The 21,319-nt window shown below is 38.0% G+C and overlaps 1 protein-coding gene across 1 annotated transcript; it reads left to right on the top strand.

The window, feature by feature from the left end:
- Positions 1-1,255: 1,255 nt before the first annotated feature.
- On the top strand, positions 1,256-4,884 carry SOX7 (SRY-box transcription factor 7). Its single transcript, XM_073672928.1, has 2 exons — positions 1,256-1,803; positions 3,281-4,884. The coding sequence occupies exons 1-2, from the start codon at positions 1,575-1,577 to the stop codon at positions 4,162-4,164; spliced, it is 1,113 nt and encodes a 370-aa protein (XP_073529029.1). The 5' UTR covers positions 1,256-1,574; the 3' UTR covers positions 4,165-4,884.
- The last annotated feature ends 16,435 nt before the right edge of the window (positions 4,885-21,319 follow it).

Below are 21,319 nucleotides of genomic sequence, written 5' to 3'. Positions count from 1 at the left end.
ATGGTATATTGGTTCCTCTTGATGTGTTGGGTGATACATGGTATCTTGTTGCCTCTTGGTGTGTTGGGTGATACATGGTGTCTTGGTGCCTTTTGGTGTGTTGGGTTTACATGGTATATCGGTTCCTCTTGGTGTGTTGGGTTATACATGGTATATTAGTTCCTCTTGATGTGTTGGGTGATACATGGTATCTTGTTGCCTCTTGGTGTGTTTGGGAATACATTATATCTTGTTGCCTCTTGGTGTGTTGGGGGATGTATGTTATTTTGGTCCCTCTTGGTGTGTTGGGGTATACATTGTGTCTTTGTACCTCTTAGTTTGTTGAGGGATACATGGTATCTTGGTGCCTCTTGGTGTTTTGGGGGATATATGTTTTCTTGGAGCCTCTTGGTGTGTTGGTGGATGTATGTTATCTTGGTGCCTCTTTGTGTGCTGGGGATACATTGTATCTTGGAGCCTCTTGATGTGTTGGGGTATGTATGTTATCTTGGTGCCTCTTGGTGTGTTGGGGGATACATGTTATCTTTGTGCTTTTTGTGTGTTGGGTGATACATGGTATCTTGGTGCCTCTTGGTATGTTGGGGATACATGGTATCTTTGTGTCTCTTGATGCCTCTTCATGTTTTCATGTTTTGGGAGATGCATTTTATCTTGGTTCCTCTTGGTGTTTTGGGGAATACATGGTATCTTGGTGCCTTTTGGTTTGTTAAGGAATACAAGGTATTTTGGTGTCTTTTGGTGTGTTGGGGAATACATGGCATTTTGGTGCATATTGCTGAGTTGGGGGATGCATATTATCTTTGTTCCTCTTGGTTTTTGTGGGGATACATGGTATCTTAGTGCCTATTGGTGTGTTGGGGGATACATGGTATCTTGGTGCCTCTTGGTGTGTTGGGGGATAAACGTTATCTTGATGCCTCTAGGTGTTTTTGGGGGATGCATATTATCTTGGTGCCTCTTGGTGTGTTGGGGAATACATTGTATCTTGGTGTGTTGAGAGATACATGCTATTTTGGTGCCTCTTGATGTGTTGGGGGATACATAGTGTCTTTGTACTTCTTGGTGTGTTGAGGGATACATGGTATCTTGGTGCCTCTTGGTGTGTTGAGGATGCAAGTTTTTCTATGAAACTTGCTTTCTAGAATGCGCTGTGTGTATAGCTGCCTATAAGACTGTGTGTATTTAGAGGGGGAGGTGTGAGGTACGTGGTGTCTCTTAGAGGCTGAGTGTGTACTGGGTGAAGCATGTTGTCTTGGTGTGAGAGCAGTTACAGCCTGGGGCTGGAGAGGTGAGCTTGTGTCATATTTTCACAGTTCTTGGGTGGAGCTGGGCTTGGAGAAGACTATAGCCATTGGAGGAAGTTGTTCTTAAGAGCTGATAAATACACCGGGCTGCCAGGAACTGTGTGCACACTCTTTAAGGAGTGTCTTCTGACGAGAGAGAGAGAGAGAGAGAGAGAGGGTGAGGTGGAGGTGGAGAATCTGGAGTCTAAGGAAGCAAGAAAGCAAATCAATTAACTCCCAGTGCACAAGACTCTACAGCCAGAGACAGAGACAGAGAGAGAGACACAAGACATGACTGCACTGATGGGATCTTATTCCTGGTCTGATGGTTTGGACTGTTCCACCATGGATGGAGACCTCTCAGATGGACTGTCTCCTCATAGGTCTCCCCGGGAGAAAGGCTCAGAGACCCGCATCAGGAGACCCATGAATGCCTTCATGGTTTGGGCAAAGGACGAGAGGAAGAGGCTGGCGGTGCAGAACCCCGACCTGCACAATGCGGAGCTCAGCAAGATGCTGGGTAAGACATGGGCAGAATGTGGGATCCCTTATAGCCCCAATATATTAAGTTCTTATCCAGAGCATTAATTACTATAATGATAATATACAGTGAGATTTCACCTAAAGATGTGGAGATAATGAGATACAATCTTAATCCTTAATATATTGATAATCTAATTACTCCTTAAAACGAATAATAAAAAAAAAAATGCAAACAGGATTTTATTGTATGAAATGAAATCGGGATTTGTCGCTTCTACTGATTTAGATATAATTTAACGGCTCAGATTTAACCCAAGTATTATCGGAGGAACCTCAAGTTCCAGCAACTCCTGTCAGTACATGCAAAGAGCTTTAAAATGAGAAACCTAGAAGTTTCTTAAAAAACAACAACAAAAAAAAAACACAAGCTTGAGACTTTGCTGTTCAATGAAACCGTGAAGGGATTTGTCGCATTCATTCATGTGCTAAAAAGAGACGCTGTTCATACCGCACGGTCCGACTTTTTGATTTCACGGTTATTAGTAATAATAGAAGAAATAAGGATATAACTGAGTGCTGACAATATATAAATGTGTATGATCCCTGCCCATCTGTGGGAGAACTTTCCCTCCCCAGGAAGGATTAGCTGCAGTCAGGTTTGCTCCTGCCCGGGGATTCTGCAGCTTTGGACCCAGGGAATTGGGATGAAGCATCTGATTGCAGACACCAGGGCCCAAGACTCCTTATCTGCCTCTACTGTACTCTGACATTCCCACTTCTCCGGAAATGTTTAATGTCTCCCATTAGCCTGTGTGGAATGAAATGTTCATGTTTCACTTTTCACAGAAAATTTCTTTTTTTTTGCATTAATTTATTTGTAAACTTGTAAAATAATTGCTTGTTGGACATAAAGGTACAGGAGGGAAGTTACTATTAATGTTACACTTATCTTACCTTATATTATCTTAGTATTATTATATACCAGTATCAGCAAAAGTCCTGTGTCTATGTCCCATGTTCTGTCCTGATCACGACTATTTGTTATTTTAGGTTTAGATCAGGAAATCTCAGTATTTCTTTGTAAATCTTAATCTAAACAGCAAGTTTCATATGAATGAAATGTCCATGTTGCACTTTTCACAGTATTTATTTATTTTCAATTATTTTTTTTGCATTCATTTATAATTTTTAAACTTAGAATATAATTGAACATAAAGGTACAGGAAGGAAGTTACTATTAATGTTGTATTTATCTTATATGTATCTTAGTATTATATAGCATGCTCAGCAAATGTCCTGTGTCTGTGCCCCTGATCTATCCTGATCATCACAGGGTCTATTTGTTGTTTTAGGTTCAGACCGATCAGGAAATCTCAGTATTTCTTGCATTTGCTTGCAAATCTTCAATCTAAGCAGCAGTTTTCCTATGAGCTCACACCTGGCCTGTTGATGGGCACATCCTCCTGCCACATCCTGTATCTTAATGGCTGTGTTTTGTGTCCTGTTTGATGTAGGAAAATCCTGGAAAGCTCTTACCCCGTCTCAGAAGAGACCTTATGTGGAAGAAGCTGAGAGGCTGAGGGTCCAGCACATGCAGGATTATCCCAACTACAAGTACAGACCCAGGAGGAAGAAGCAGATCAAACGGATCTGTAAAAGAGGAGTGGAGACTGGATTTATGATCAATGGTCTCTCCAGGGACCAGAACTCAGTGCCAGATAACAGGGGCTGCAGGTCAACTGGAGATAAAGAGGACAATCCAGGCTATCCTTCAGGGACAGGTCTGCAGGACATCAGAAGCTACAGGGAAACTCAGAGTGGTGGCAACAAACATGACCAGTCCTACCCATATGGGCTTCCAACTCCACCAGAGATGTCACCATTGGATGTCATTGACCAAGAGCAGAGTTTTTATCCATCTTCTTGCCCTGAAGACCACCATCCTCGCATTAGTGGGCCCACTTACCAACCTGAATACACCAGAAGCCCCATCCTCTGTAGTCACTTAAGCCAAATGCCAATGACACAGTCAGGAGGACCCATGATACCTTCTGTACCAAACTGTCCACCAACATATTTCAACCCTGGTTATCATCACTCCTCTATACCCCATAATTACCACCATCATGCCCATCTTGGTCAATTGTCTCCTCCACCTGATCAGCCACATTATGAAAGCATAGAGCACATCAGTCAAGCAGAGCTCCTTGCAGACATGGACAGAAATGAGTTTGACCAATACTTAAATACCTCTATACAGGAGTCCTGTGAAATGGCAATAAATGGACATATCCAGGTGTCACAGTCTGTAGACCTGCAACCCCAAGAGACCACCAGCCTCATCTCTGTCTTAGCAGATGCCACTGCAACATATTACAACAGCTACAGCGTTTCCTAGGCTCTTCTGCTATCTGAACCTGAAAAGACCATGCAGTATTATTGGCATCATTAAGCTAAGGAGACTCACTGTATATCCTCAGGGTTGTGTCACACAAGGCAATATATGTCTTAACACTGACTGTCCTCACTGCTCATTTGGAGACAGTCCTCCTATGTCTTGGTAGAAAGCACCAAAAGAAGGGAAATCCTGTACATAAAGATGATCTTATGGTTATATCCGGATGGAATAATTACAAATTGTTATGAAAAGAGACCTTGTAGCAATCAAGTCCCTGGGTGATTTGTCAGATATGATAATGAATAGATGGTGCAGGCACTTATTAAGTGTTTATTTCTCAGTATATCCTTGCTGTATACAGAACTGTAGAAAGGAACAGACTGCTAGTCATTATCCCAGGTCTAGGTTCTGTTTCTTTTCCTACATAAATCCCTGTTTTATACACCCAGTGAAGAATGAATTGTAATACAATGTAATCTGTTGTCTTGGTCCTTTTTTTTTTTTTTCCCCCCTCCAATAAAGATGTGATCCTTTTAGTTTTTCTTGTAATTAACCCCTGTTGTCACTGTCTACCATTGGGGGTAACTAGAGGTAGTGGAGATGGTTTTGCAATGCTGGGAATGCATCTGAACATTTATTAGTAAACGAACATATTTTACATTGACCTGTATTTTGAATGATGTACATAGGCGGATCCATACATATTTAATTTAATTTACAATGTTTTTGTACAATAAAAGACATAAAGGACCTTCAAAATGAGTGTATTTTTTTTATTATTCTTACGGTGTTTGAGATCAATTGATATTCGTATCTGTATATTCGCTAGCCACTGTATCTACATTGTCCATATTCTATATGTTTGGAATTATGTGTGTGTGTGTATGTATGTGTGTGTGTGTGTGTATATGTGTATTTATATATATTTATGTGTGTGTGTATATATATATATATGTATATGTGTGTGTGTGTGTGTGTGTGTGTGTGTATATATATATATATGTATGTATGTGTATATGTATGTATATATGTATATATGTGTGTGTGTGTATATATATATATATATATATATATATATATATATATGTGTGTATATATATATATATATATATATATATATATATATATATATATATATATATATATATATATATATATATATATAAATTAAATAAATATTTTAGCAGCACAGTCTTCAGACAGTGATAAAACTCCTCTCAGGCCAGTAGCCATTTATTAAGAAATAAATATATAAATGAAAGCAAGAAATGCACCTAGATGGTTCAGTGAAACTCCACTTTTTTTTTCCTTGGATCCCTTCAGTTTGTTTTATATATAAATGTCACACGTGTGTGTGTGTGTGTGTGTGTGTGTGTGTGTGTGTGTGTGTGTGTGTGTAAAAAAAAAAAAAAAAAGTAACACTGAAGGGGTCCAAGAGTGAAAAAAAGTGTAGTTTTATTCAGCCATCTTGGTGCAAAAAAGGAAGCATATATTAATTGGACATAAATTGTATACATAATATATACGTACACATGCTACTTTTTATGCATATATTATGTATACAATTTATACACATACACATATATAAATTTCTTATTTCTTATTTTTTTTTGCTGCTTCTTTTATATATGTTCATTTTATGTATCTTTACATTTTTATACGTATATTTGATCGTCTTGATTTTATTAATTTATTGAGCGCATCAATATATTATATCAGTAACTTTTTAGTGCCTTCTAATATTAGTTCATACTGATACAATTAATGTAAAATAATAATTATATGTGCATGTATATCTATAGCTAGATAGATATAGGGAAGTTTAACGCAGTCAATAATTATGGTGACCAATGACCTGAAGATTGCCTGTAACTTGGAAATACAATTATATTTAAGTCAAGAAAAGTATATAATTATATGTCGCTCAACTACTTAGAATCTGATACTCGTTTAATTAAATCTATCCTCCTATTTGAAAAACACTTTATTAATTTAATTATTTTTTTGTGCACCCTATTAGCTTCTCCCTTATTTTACGAGTGTATCTTATAGAGCCTAACACCCAATAATTTACCCTATAAAATTATTTAATACACAATTTAGGCAATCAACCAGATATTCCTTTATTATTATCTCTCTCCAATGTAATACTATTTAAAGACATCATTTAAAATGATCTATAAAATTGCATAGTCTTTATTTAATTATGGATTTGTTTCTTTTTCTTGTTTACACCATTTACACAAATAATAAGACATAAATCGTGCAGTGGATTGTCCCATAAAGCAGAGACAAATCCCGTCTGGGAGATTTTTTCTGGGAGAAATATGCCGGGAATCAGTGAATGTGCTGGTAATTATGGCCGTGATTCATGTAATTGTCAGAGGATTCTCGCTGTACTGACAGCTGATTATGGGCCAGGAACGATCTGGATGCACAAGGGCTTTACTTTTATTGATAGGACATCGGTGGAATTAGGTCAGAGCAGAACACGTGACCTGTGACCCTGGATACATTGTAACAAGAGAAGAATCTGAGATCCCGACACTTCCAGTCTATGGAGGATCAACGGATCATCAGGACATTATCCTGCAAGTAGCTAAAATATTATCTGAAGAGTGGAGGCAGGAAACAAGACCCGAGAAAGCCCACAGCACCATCCAATGTCACCTCCAGAGCTGCCTGCCCCCAATATCACCCCCAGAGCTGCCTGCCCCCAATATCACCCCCAGAGCTGCCTGCCCCCAATATCATCACCAGAGCTGTCTGCCCCCAATATCATCCCCAGAGCTGCCTGCCCCCAATATCATCCCCAGAGCTGCCTGCCCCCAATATCATCCCCAGAGCTGCCTACCCCCAATATCACCCGCAGAGCTGTCTGCCCCAATATCATCCCCAGAGCTGCCTGCCCCCAATATCACCCCCAGAGCTGCCTGCCCCCAATATTATCCCCAGAGCTGCCTGCCCCCAATATTATCCCCAGAGCTGCCTGCTCCAATATCATCCCCAGAGCTGCCTGCCCCCAATATCATCCCCAGAGCTGCCTGCCCCAATATCATCCCCAGAGCTGCCTACCCCCAATATTATCCCCAGAGCTGCCTGCCCCCAATATTATCCCCAGAGCTGCCTGCCCCCAATATTATCCCCAGAGCTGCCTGCCCCCAATATCATCCCCAGAGCTGCCTGCTCCAATATCATCCCCAGAGCTGCCTGCCCCAATATCATCCCCAGAGCTGCCTGCCCCCAATATCATCCCCAGAGCTGCCTGCTCCAATATCATCCCCAGAGCTGCCTGCCCCAATATCATCCCCAGAGCTGCCTGCCCCCAATATCATCCCCAGAGCTGCCTGCTCCAATATCATCCCCAGAGCTGCCTGCCCCAATATCATCCCCAGAGCTGCCTGCCCCAATATCATCCCCAGAGCTGCCTGCCCCCAATATTATCCCCAGAGCTGCCTGACCCCAATATCATCCCCAGAGCTGCCTGCTCCAATATCATCCCCAGAGCTGCCTGCCCCAATATCATCCCCAGAGCTGCCTGCCCCAATATCATCCCCAGAGCTGCCTGCCCCAATATCATCCCCAGAGCTGCCTGCCCCAATATCATCCCCAGAGCTGCCTGCCCCAATATCATCCCCAGAGCTCCTGCATATTTAGACTCACATTTATACTGAGTGACATTGTTTTACAAGATTAAAGCGGATTAGTATCAATCTCACCCATCAACCACCATCTGTGTCAGCCATAGAATGGAATCTGCTACAGTAATTAATAGAAAGGATAATGATGAACAATACACAGGTCTGCTCTAATTATATATATATTAGAATGTATGAATATATAATACATGCGGATATCCGGTGTTGATGAATAAGGGATCCCTACTTTTTCACTATTTTGGGTCTCTTGCCTCTTTTATATATATATATATATATATATATATATACGTGTGTGTGTATATATATATGTGTGTATAGATCTATATATAATCGGATCTGCATACCGTTGTCATTAATAGAATTCTAATTTCATCATTACTGCCATAATCTATTAGTTATTGCAGCAGGAGTAATCTTTATATAAATTTAATACTATCTATTCATTATCTATCGGCCAGTCTACCTAGCTCATAATTGTATAATTCTTTATCTATCTATCTATCTATTATCTATTATCTATCTATCTATCTATTATCTATCTATTATCTATCTATCTATCTATCTATCTATCTATTATCAATCTCTTCTCACTTTTATACCTGTTTCTTTACTTTTATTTCTAAGCTGTATACAACTATATATTCACACAAAAAAATCAAAATATTTATTTCTAAATAGTTTTTTTTTAAAGGGTAATATAATCTGGAGCATGTATCTAATAAGCTAATTGGGAGATGAAAATATAGTTCTTATTTTACAGAGGACATAACAATTATAATAGTAACTATATAGAGTATACAGCCCCTGGATTAAAGTTTAGTGTTTTTAAGAGACTATTCTGAGGAGTGAAGAATAAATCTATTCTCTTCGGGGCATAGTGGAGATGTGAGTAGAGAGGAAGCTGTGTCATGTGGGATGGGATGGACCTGGATGTTATTCATGGCGGTGGTATTTTTATTAGGTACATGATCGATATGTAAATGTGGTGACTCGCAGGTCAAGAACATAAGACTATAAGGCAGAGAAGGTACCGACCTGGGGCACAGAAACTTCTACTTCTAACTCTTATTATTCATATATAAATAATATACATATGTGATATATATATATATATATATATATATATATATATATATATATATATATATTATTATTATTATTATTTACACATGGACAATAGGAGTTGGGAGTAGGGAGTTTTTGTGCCCCAGGTCCAGGTGTGTATATACCTATATACATATATATATGTATACACACAAAAATTTACATAAACACAGAGATATACGACTTTAATACATACATATACAAACGCAACATGCGCTTTATATACTTTCCATTCTTTGGATCCCCCAGATGTCAAATGTTACATTGGTCTCCATTTTATGTTGCTTGTTTAGCAGATCATTTCTAAATTATATCTGAATAGCTGGACTTTTTTTTTTTTTACTGGCTGACTCAGTATGTCCATCATCCTGAATGTAATTAAGTTATTTATTTTATTGGTCATTTGTAACCCTCAATAACATTTGCAATTTTTAATTTGCTGAAATTAATTGTCAGAGTTTTATAGGTATAGTGGCATGCGGCAAGTCTCTCATCCCTGTTCACTTATGCAGATTACATATATTGCACTGGAATATAATAAGAATCTTCTGGATTAATTGGTATGGAAGCTCTAGGACTGCCGACATAAATATAGATTTAAAAGAAAGAAAAGACACTGTAGACATTATCTGAAGTTGGAGGATGATTGAATTTATTCTGCTACATATAATTATGGGATATTACAAACATGAAAAGTAACTATTATTTCCATTATATTTATAATATACACTGACATTAATAGTCATCGTAATGGTGACCAATAACGACAGAAATAAATATGGATACATTGATGTGAGATAGATAATAAATATATAATAGATGATAGATATGAGATAGATAATAAATAGATGATAGACGGATAGATAGGTAAATAGATAATAGATAGTTACAGAAAAAAAATATTAGAACAGCACAAAAATTTAAAGATAATGGGTGCAAAGCCTCTCAAATAACAATCCGGTTGTAATAATATAAAATAAGAAAAATAAAGGCAGCACTCAAAGGAAAATGCAAAAGAAAAAGTAGACTTTTATTAGCTCATGTGGCAACGTTTCGGTTCACAGATCCTTTCTCAAGTCATAGCCAAACCAATGGCTTGAGAAAAGTTCTGTGAACGGAAACATTGCCACATGAGCTAATAAAAGTCTACTTTTTCTTTTGCGTTTTTTTTTGGGTGGGGGAGTGCTGCCTTTATTTTTCTTATTTTATATAGATAGATAATATATGAGATGGATAGATAGATATAGATAGATAGATATAGATAGATAGGAGATGGTAAGGCAATAGATAACTAGATTAATAATGGGTAGATATAATACAAATAAATGACGATATGTATGAGTATAGAAGACAGAAGAATATATATATATATATATATATATATATGAATGAACTAGATATTTATATATATATATATATATATCTATATATATATATATATATATATATATAGATAGATAGATAGATAGATAGATAGATAGATATTTGTTCTAAACTATTTTATCTATTTATACAGGAAGGAAATGCTCATGAAAACACTGAAAATGAAGCATTTGATAGCAGTCAGTGGTGCAAAATATTACTTTTTGATCTGTCCCTTGGCTATAGTATCTCTAATAGTAGTTATACAATTAATAATAATAATACAAATAATAATGATAATTATTAAAACCTTTGATCATGTTTGTGAAATCTCTGGACCCTACATTTAATAATAATAATAATAATAATAATAATAATAACAATAATAATAATAATTATTATTATTACTAGCTTTGATCATGTTTATGAGACTTCTGGACCCTACAAATAACAACGATAATAATAAAAATTATAAGCTTTGATCATGTTGGTGAGACTTCTGGACCCTACGGTTAATAATAATGATACAAATATCATTGTCATAGTCCATTTTCTATATCTAGATGATATTTTAATAACATGACACTGATGATGATGATGATGGTGATACGATAGTAGTCCCTATGTCCGACTTGCAGGTAGTGGCAGCTTGGACAGGTGGGGTCACTGTGTGCAGCAGAGGTTAACCCTTGATTACCCCTACTCTTTTAGCAGTTGTTATTGTACAGCCCCCATCTTCCTGGTTCTCCTGGTCTGGGCTGCTGGAATGAGGGAAGCTGCTGAGTATTTTCCTGCAGAGAGCTGCCAGGCTGGGCTGCTGCACTTCTGTGCTGCCTGGAAAGAGGAGAGGATGTGTCCCCAGCTGAGTGTTTCCTGCCTGATAACAGCAGCAGGATGCCATAGGCTCAGCCTTAGCTCACAGATAAATGTGAGCAGCAGAATGTTATTGTTTATGCTAAGAAAGCTCAATCCACAAGTTACCATCTTCCAAAACCCAAACAGCTCTGTGCAGTGGGGCCGGGCTCCCTGGACTCAGGAAAGAGGTCCCCAAGGGACAAAGCTTTGAAGTCAGTGGTTACAGGGAGGCAAACACATAGTTTAGCGGAAGGTTACAAGTTCCAACACCCTCCTATGAAAGAAAAAAAGCTTGGTGAGAAGTGAAGGTTACTTCTACTTTAGATCTCAGTGCATAAATCAAAGCTGGTGTGTAAGTCCCCAGAACAGCTCCCTGTGACTGCAGGAAAGGTGTGACATGCTTTCTCCATAGATGAGGTATAAAATGCAAAAAAAAAAAAAATACCCTGTTTGGAATGGAAACAGTAAAAGTTAAGTTAAATAAAGTTATTTCATTACTTTTCTACAGGATCAATTCAGTGTCCAAGATCTCTCACTAGTTATTTACTTCTAGGGGATAAAATCAAGACCCCCAATGTGTCCATCAATGATCAGAGAAGATCTCTGACTTTTCTAATAATCAGCAGAGATGTCGCAAACTCCGAAGGAATTGATACAGAAACCATATTGTAATAATATAGGACTTTCCAGTTCTCCCTTATTTGCTGAAACAGTAATAATACATTTATCTGTTCCGTCAATAAATGAGACAATTTCTATACATAGTTGTCTATTTTTTTATGGAGTTTTCTTTTTGCAGCTTGGAATTATTTCTATATTGTAGAGGAGGTTTATTGGTCTCTAGAGAGCAAATTCATGGATCTAAGATGATTTGTCAACGCCAATCCTCCCAGCTGGAGTTTTAACTTATAAAGTTTTCCATTATAGAAAAATTGGCAACTATCAAACGTTCAAATATAAAAAAAAGAAAATATTTGCTCACCTCTACTTACTGTATTTGGGAGCTGGGATTGGTCTCATAGGGTTTACAACTTAATTAAGGGGTTTTCTCCTCTGAATAAGCAAAAATCAAGCAAAAATTGGAGCCTAAAAAATTCACCTTTATTTAAAAAATATTAAAATCTAGAAAATCAATCACACACTATAAGAAAAAGCAGACGCGTTTCAGGCACAGTCCTTAGCCATTGCCTTAGGATTGTGTCTGAAACGCGCCTGATTTTTCCTTATGGTGTTGGATTTTTCTGGATTTGAATAGGATTGTTTCTGAAATACGTTTGCTTTTTTTCTTATGGTGTTGGAATTTTCTGGATTTTAATAGGATTGTGTCTGAAACGCATATGCTTTTTCCTTACGATATATATTTTTTTTTTTATGGATGTTAATAGGAATGTGTCTGAAACACGTCTGCTTTTTCTTTATTGTGTTGGATGAATTTCTCTGTATTTTAATAGGAATGTGTCTGAAAGGAGTCGGATTTCCTTATAGTGTTGGATTTTAATAGGATTGTGTCTGAAACTCGTCTTCTTTTTTCTCACGGTGTTGGATGGATTTTTCGGGATTTTAATAGGAATATTTCTGAAACACTTCTGATTTTTGCTTATGGTGTTGCATGGATCTTTCTGGCTTGTAGTAGGAATGTGTCTGAAATGTGTCTGCTTTTTCTTTACGATGTTGGATGAATTTTTCTGGCTTTTAATAGGAATGTATCTGAGATATGTCTGCTTTGCTTTTTCCTTATGGCGTTGTATGGATTTTTCTGGATTCTAATCGGACTTTGTCTGAAGAGCATCTGCTTTTTCCTTATGGTGTTGGATGTTTTTTTCTGGATTTTAATAGGACTGTGTCTGAAACGCGTTTGCTTTTTTATTATGGTGTTGGATGAATTGTTCTGGATTTTAATAGGACTGTGTCTGAAACGTGCCTGCTTTTTCCTTATGGTGTTGGATGGATTTTTCTGGGTTTTAATAGGACTGTGTCTGAAACGTGCCTGCTTTTTCCTTATGGTGTTGGATGATTTGTTCTGGATTTTAATAGGGCTGTGTCTGAAACGCGTTTGCCTTTTTGTTATTGTGTTGGATGAATGGTTCTGGATTTTAATAGGACTGTGTCTGAAACGTGCCTTTTTCCTTAAGATGTTGGATGAATTTTTCTGGATTTAAATATTTTTGAAATTAAGGTGAATTTTTTAGGATTCCCTTTTGTTGTATTTATGCTTCCTCCTGGACCTTTCTTATCCTTTAGGTGCACTGATCTTCCCTTTCATCCTGTTTTTCTCCTTTGACTCTAACTTCATCTGTCCTAAAAAAGGACCCGCTCTTTGGTAAAGCCAGCTATAAAATGGCGAGGTATGCAGCAGCCAGACATAGGTGGTATCAGCATTGTGTTTCTAGTGGGTAATATGTATCTTTGAACTCCAATTTACATTTTATATATATATTTTACTCTCTAAAAAAAAAGTTAGTAAGGGCACATTCACACAATCACCTTCTTGGTTAGTAGAAAAAAATGTATAATGAGAAACTGACCTACAAACTAAGATACATAGCTTTCTATATGGCCTTTTTGCTGCCACACATTTTTCCTAAATTTTATGTAGTTTTGTCTGGCCAGTTACAGCTGATCTACCAGCTGAATTGTGATTGCAGCTCTGGGGTATATTATAGAGTGTAACTAGGTATCGATATAAAATAAGCAATACAATATGACTCATGTATAATGCAATATAATTCTATATATAAAAGGTAAAATAATGCTCAAAGGTGAACATACACTTTAACATACAATGGAAAAGTAGATTTCTTACTCATTCTGTGACACTGAAAAATAATAATAATAATGTGAGCCAATGGACCTGTCCTCACAGGCTTTGTGATTAGGGTTTGTGCTTCATCAATTTATATGATGCCTGCAGCCACTGGAGGAGTGTGATCTTCAGTAAAAAGTCAGTGGTGCTCTAAGGGAAATGTTCATTTAGTGTCTGAAAATACATTGTATGACATCAAAACAGTAAATGCATTAATGAACGTGTCTCAACACTCCCCTGAGCTAAGTGCGTGCTACCTATTCCCGCATGTTTCGAGGGTTCGTACAGAAGCCATATACACTTCATTACTTTCATCTTGGTGGACATTCTAGCATTATGACAGCGGACTGTTAGCCGAATAATGAGGACACCTAGAATTTTGGTACCTATAGACTATAGCCGTCCCCTAACATCTAAAACATTTTTAAATATTAACCTTGTGTCTAAGGCCTCATTCAGATTCAGACGTCCGATTTTTTCACGTGCTAGAAAATCGGACTGATTATTCTGATCAGAATGTGGTCCAAGTGTCGTCCGATTGTCTTGTACATGGTAAAAAAAAAATCCTTTTTCTTTCCTTGAATTTTTGCATTTTATGCAAGTGAGGGCGTGCCCTCTCCTCCTTGAACAGGACATTACATTTAAAAAGCTTCCCAAAGCTGAGGTGTCCAGTGTTCAGGACCCAATCCTTTGTCTGCCCTTATTCACACAAGTCACTTAAGACACATGGTAAGGTTTTAATATTAGACAGTGTAGGACCGTCCCGAATAGGGTCACCTTGCCGTGGTGGGATAGCTTTTATGCTATTAGTAACAGTGTTACTAAGAACCCTATGATGTTTAAATGCACTTTTGCTTTTTTATTTATTTAGTTACAGCAGGGTTTATGCTCATTTGGTTTCTTGTAGGTTTTGTCTGATTTACGTCCAATGTGATCATATGTTTATATGTTGCATGTATACCAACTCAAACTCCAGCTCAATGTGTATGTTTTTTTTTCTGATCAGAGTGTGGTCTCAGTGTCATCTGATTTTCTTGTACATGGAGAAAAAAAAAGTGTCTCCACCTTCTCCATGATGACATTCCTTGAAAATCGGACTGCATTCAGATGTTATCCGAGTACTGTGATTTTTTTTGTTTTTTTTTTCACAGACCCATTGACTTGCATTGCCGATTTTTATCCGACTCTTGGATCAAAATCAGACATGTCTTCGAGATTTTCCGCGGAACTCTCGGTTCTTAAGAAGAATTGACACTTTTTTTAAGTCACAAGTCATAAAGTTAGCTTGCAGCACATCTTACAAAAGTAACCATGCCCACTTTGACAAGCTCTTTTCCAAACTGGTAAACACCAAATAAAAAAAATAGCAAAAAATTCTAAATGTTTCTGCAAAAAAAAAATGGCTCAAAAGACTTTGCAAATTAACAAATAATGCTAATACTTTAAGCATAAAAATTCCATATCGTTGTTTTCCTTGTGAAAAAAACCCCCTTAAAATAGGATGATCACCTTGGCTAAATATTGTCCATCTTTTTACTTGGATCATTAAGCTGTTATTTAATCTTTTTACATTTGTGCGAAGTAGTTATTGGACTCTTGATGATTGTTTCTATGTTATGATGTTAGTTGATGGAAGTCCAACCAATGGAACTCTCACAATCCTTAAAATACATTGTTACATAACTGTCTTTCAAACTATCTGGTGGTTCCGCATAAGCGGCCGTTTCTTCAACGAAAAACAAAAAAAAAAAGACTATACTTTTAATAATAAATGGTTAAAATGTCACAGCAGTGATTCATATAGCTGGAAAGGGCTGCAGCTATGAGCAGGGTAAAAACAGATAATTACTGGCTTACTGCCTATTATCACCCTAAGTTTTCTCCTGCTAATCCCTACAACCTCATTACAGAGTGTAAACCCCTTTGGCACTTCTTATTTCAGCTCATGAAACCTGACATTGTAAGTGAAGGATCACTGAAATCACTGGCAGTTTGTGAGACACTGGTCTCACAAAATCACTGAAACCTTAGGCTATGTTCACACTCAGCGTTTATTTATTTTTTGCTGTTTTTGGTGAATAAAGCTAATTGTATTAAACATGTACCGTAGGCAAAGTGATTTCAATGAACACAGTCATTGATGATACTTGTCACATCATTCGTATGCTTCTAATTAAACTTTATTTTCCATTTTAATACAATAACACAACATAATAAATAATAACAACGGTTGCTATTGTTTATTATGTTGTGTTATTGTGTCAAAATGGAAAATAAAGCTCAAAAAAATAAAGAAATAAAAAATAAATATATATATATATATATATAGAGAGAGAGAGGTCTTGCAGTTTTAGAACTGACCAGAGGTTTTTGTTTAGATTCATACATCTTGTTCTTTATAACAGACTTATCAACAGTCTCATTATCATCACAGGCAGGATAACAATGACAGGTAACACCTCTATACACAGATAAGCCAGGTTCCAGCAGTCACAACAAGCACTGGCACAGGTCACCTCCTCCCCTTCCTTTTGCAGTGATCTTTGCACACACTCATTGGATGCATCAATACAAAAATAGTCTTTTGCTGCTAATGTATATGTGCATTTACTGAAATAGGGAGTGGGAGTCTGGAGGAGCCCTAGTGATCGGTTTGAAAATTGCAATATTTCTATTTTTTTTTTAGTCCAGATTGTGATATGAAAAAGGATTACTGAAAATAAATTTAAAACATGTACTGTTGACAAATCACATATTTAATCCGCACCCCAAAAAAAACAGCTAAGAAACAAACCAGAAAAACACTATAAAAATGCAGAAAAACATGCATTTTGAAAGCAGCGTATTAACTGCCAAGAGAGCAGGTTTTGGCTGCAGAAAAAAACCCGCTGCATGTGAACATAGCCTTAGAGTAGGACCAAATGATTCTGTGCTCCAACATTTTTGTGGTATCGTTCCCAGTCATACAGATCATTACTTGTTGCATCAGATTGGTTTTAAAACTGGATTAGAAACCTTTACGTGAAGCTTTTTCTTATTGAGCCATGAGCACTAGACTTGTGCACAAAGTGACCAACTAGACACAACTGATGTATGGAAACCCAGCCTTAGGGCTTGTGCACATGACCTTATTTTCGGTCCGAGTGTGCCATTGGATTGCATGCGGACCAATGTTATCCTATGGGGCAGTGCACGTGTCCGATTTTTTCCTTGGAGCATGCCCGAGTTTGATCTGACATTCGGATCACACTCAGCCATGCAAGTCAATGAGTCTGTGGAAACCATCGGATTGCACTCGGATGACATCTGAGTGCAGTCTGATTTTCATGGATTGACACAATGGAGAAGATGGAGATATTTTTGACTCCATCTTCTCTTCATTCGAGAGAATTGGATCACACTATGATGACACTCTGATCACAGTGTGAGTAGAATAATTGACCCGATTCTCTTGGATGAGAGGATATACGGTCATCTGCACTTAGCCTTAAGGGCAATCTATCAGGACGATTTTTACTATTGAAGCAAGTGGCTGTAAAGTCGTTAAGTGTGTTGCACATTACTTGGGGATACTAATCCAGCCAATCATCAGCCCGTGTAAATGTGACTTTAGTATTTAATATTTCTTTACAGTGGAAGGATTCATAAATTACTTTTTTACTTCTTAGTAAGTATATAGTAATCGTGACAATTAGTTGATATACATATAATTTACTTTGTGTCAATTTATTTTCATGGTAATTGGATAATTGACTTTCATTAACTGAGAAAATATTGACTCAGCGGCTCATTATTGTATATCTACAAATTAAAAATGATGAGAAGGAATGAGAAAATTAAATAACAAGGGCATGTCCACACGCAGTGCGCATAGTCTGATTACACAGCAGGGTGAAAAAAACTCTGTTCTTGAAGGTTCTAGTAGCTTCACCTGTGCTGTGCTGTCTGGAGAACTACAAGTTCCAGTGAGTCTAAGCGACGCTGCAGAGTGGAGGCTGCATTAAGTGAGGAGGAAAAAGATAAGTGCATAGTTAAACACAATAACATAGTTTAACACAAGAGCATAGTTTGGTGTTTTCCTTACTTGCCTTCTATTTGTTTTCTTGTTTTTACCTGTATTGTTTATTCCCATTTAATATGTGCTCCATGGACAGTGCTACAAGGTGTGCATCCTGTGAGATATATGCATGCCTTGAACAGCCGTTTGAGGGTGAATATGTCACTAGAAAGACAGCGGGAGCTTAGGGAGATAAATAAGTGGCTTAGAAATTTGTGTAGAAAGGAAGGGTTTGGGTTCATGGAGAACTGGGCCAACTTCACTGTCGGCTACAGGCTTTACGGTAGGGATGGGCTGCACCTCAATGGGGAGGGTGCAGCTATGCTGGGGGAAAAAATGGTCAGACGGATGGAGGAGCTTTTATACTGAATCTGGGGGGGGGGTAGTTGTGCTAATAAAGCAATAGGTAGAGTAGACAGAGAGAGACAGTAGGGGTTAATAAATATTTAGGGGGGCTGGGATAAACAGACACTTTTCATCCGTGTTCACCAGTGAACTGACTGTTCCTGGGATCTATCAACAGGGCAAAAATCAAAGTTCTCCACCTGATATAACTAGTTTAACACAAAAAGAAGTATACCTGTGTCTGAACAAATTAAACATTGACAAATTGCCCAGCCCAGATGGCATTCATCCACGGATACTGAGGGATTGAGCTCAGTAATTGACAGGCCGCTGTATCTCATATTCTTAGACTCTCTTGTAAGAGGGGAAGTGCCACAGGATTGGAGGATGGCTGACGTGGTACCGATATTTAAGAAAGGTAAGAAGATGGATCCAGGTAATTACCATCCGGTAAGTCTGACATCAGTAGTGTGCAAAGTTTTTGAGGGCATGATAAGAGAATCATCTGCAGAGAATAATGTAACAACTGACAACCAGCACGGATTCGTGAAAGATAGGTCGTGTCTAACCAACATGTTAGGTTTCTATGAGTAGGTAAGTGCAGTTCTGGATATTGGTAATGCGGCTGATGTGATTTATCTGGACTTTGCAAAGGCATTTGATACTGTACCACATATGCACGTGGTCAAAATTGGAATTGTTGGTTCCCCTCGTTTAATTAAATAAAAACCCACGATCGTCACAGAAATAACTTGAATCTGACAAAAGTAATAACAAATTAAAAATCTATGAAAATGGACAAATGACAGTCAGACATTGCTTTTCTGCTTCCACAGTATTTAAAAAAAAATTAAACTCATGAAATCGGCCTGGACAGAAATTATGGTTCTTCTTAACTTAATATTTTGTGGAACAACCTTTTGAGGCAATCACTGCAATCAAACGACTCCTGTAACTGTCAATGAGACTTCTGCACCTCTCGACAGGTATTTTGGCCGACTCCTCATGAGCAAACTGCTCCAGTTGTCTCGTGTGTGAAGGTTGCCTTTTCCAGACGCCATGTTTCAGCTCTTTCCAAAGATGCTCCATAGGATTTAGGTCAGAGCTCATAGAAGGTCACTTCAGAATAGTCCAATTTTTTCTCTTAGCCATTCTTGGGTGTTTTTAGCTGTGTGTTTTGGGTCATTATCCTGTTGCAAGACCCATGACCTGCGACTGAGACCAAGCTTTCTGACACTGGGCAGCACATTTCTCTCTAGAATCCCTTGATAGTCTTGAGATCTCATTGTACCCTGCACAGATCCAAGACACCCTGTGCCAAATGCAGCAAAGCAGCCCCAGAATATAACAGAGCCTCCTCCATGTTTCACAGTAAGGACAGTGTTCTTTTCTTGATATGCTTCATTTTTCCGTCTGTTAGCATAGAGTTGATGTGCCTTGCTAAAAGCTTCCATTTTTGTCTCATCTGTCCATAGGACATTCTCCCAGAAGCTTTGTGGCTTGTTAACATGTAGTTTGGCAAATTCTAGTCGGGCTTTTTTAAGATTTTTTTTCAACAATGGTGTTCTACTTCGTCGTCTCCCAAGAAGTCCACTTTGGATCAAACAAAGACAGATGTTGCGATCTGACACTGATGTTCCTTGAGCTTGAAGTTCACCTTTAATCTCTTTAGAAGTTATCCTGGGCTCTTTTGTTACCATTCGTATTATCCCTCTCTTTGATTTGTCATCAATTTTCCTTCTGTGACCACGTCCAGGGAGGTTGGCTACAGTCCCATGGATCTTAAATTTCTGAATAATATGTGTAACTGTAGTCACCGGAACATCAAGCTGCTTGGAGATTGTCTTATAACCTTTACCCTTAACATGCTTGTCTCTAATTTTCTTTCTAATCTCCTGAGACAACTCTTTCCTTTGCTTCCTCTGGTCCATGTTGAGTGTGGTACACACCATGTCACCAAACAGCACAGTGAGTATCTTTAGCCCTATATACAGGCCCACTGACTGATTACAAGATTGTAGACACCTGTGATGCTAATTAGTGGACACAACTTGATTTAGCATGTCCCTTTTGTCACATTATTTTCAGGGGTACCATCATTTCTGTCCAGGCCTATTTCATGAGTTTCATTTTTTTTTAAATTCTGTGGAAGCAGAAAAGCAATGTCTGACTTTCATTTGTCCATTTTCATAGATTTTTAATTTATTATTACTTTTGTCAGATTCCAGTTATTTCTGTGACCAGTGTGGGTTTTTCTTTCATGTGTAGCAGCCTTATACTGAAGCTACAGAAGGACTTGGGCGAACTATATGCAGATGGGTAAGGAACTGGATAAAAGACAAAAAGTGATCATAAATGGTACGTTCTCTAAAAGAGATATAGTCAGCAGCGGGGACCGCAGGGATCTGTACCGGGAGCGGTGAGGACCGCAGGGATCTGTACTGGGAGCAGTAGGGACCGCAGGGATCAGTACTGGGAGCAGTGAGGAAAGCAGGGATCTGTACAGGGAGCAGGGGGGACCGCAGGGATCTGTGCTAGGACCGATTCTTTTAACCTCTTTATTAATGACCTTGGGGATGGGATTGAGAGTAAAGTGTCAGTCTTTGCTGACGACACCAAACTATGTAGCATATTAAAATCTGACCTTGACATTACAATATTGCAGAACGATCTGGATAAGAGACTGAATGGGAAACACTTGGCAAATTAGGTTTAATGTAGATAAATGTAGAGTAATGCACCTAGGATGGAGTAATCCTATTGCTGCTTATATATTAAATGGCAGTATACTCAGGACTACGGAACAGGAGAAGGACTTGGGTATTCTGGTAAGCTGATCAGCACTCTTCAATGTCAATCAGCAGCTGCAAAAGCAAACAAAATTTTAGGTTGTATAAAAAGAGAGATAAAATCCTGCGATCCACAGGTGTGTCTCTAATTAACTCAGATGTTGCCAAAAAACCTATCAGA

This window comes from Phyllobates terribilis, unplaced genomic scaffold (assembly GCF_046119375.1).
Source record: "Phyllobates terribilis strain yellow unplaced genomic scaffold, ASM4611937v1 Scaffold_3__8_contigs__length_932513732, whole genome shotgun sequence".
Classification (NCBI taxonomy): Eukaryota; Metazoa; Chordata; class Amphibia; order Anura; family Dendrobatidae; genus Phyllobates; species Phyllobates terribilis.
The sequence above is the reverse complement of the archived record's forward strand: the minus strand, read 5'-3'. Positions and strand labels throughout refer to the sequence as shown.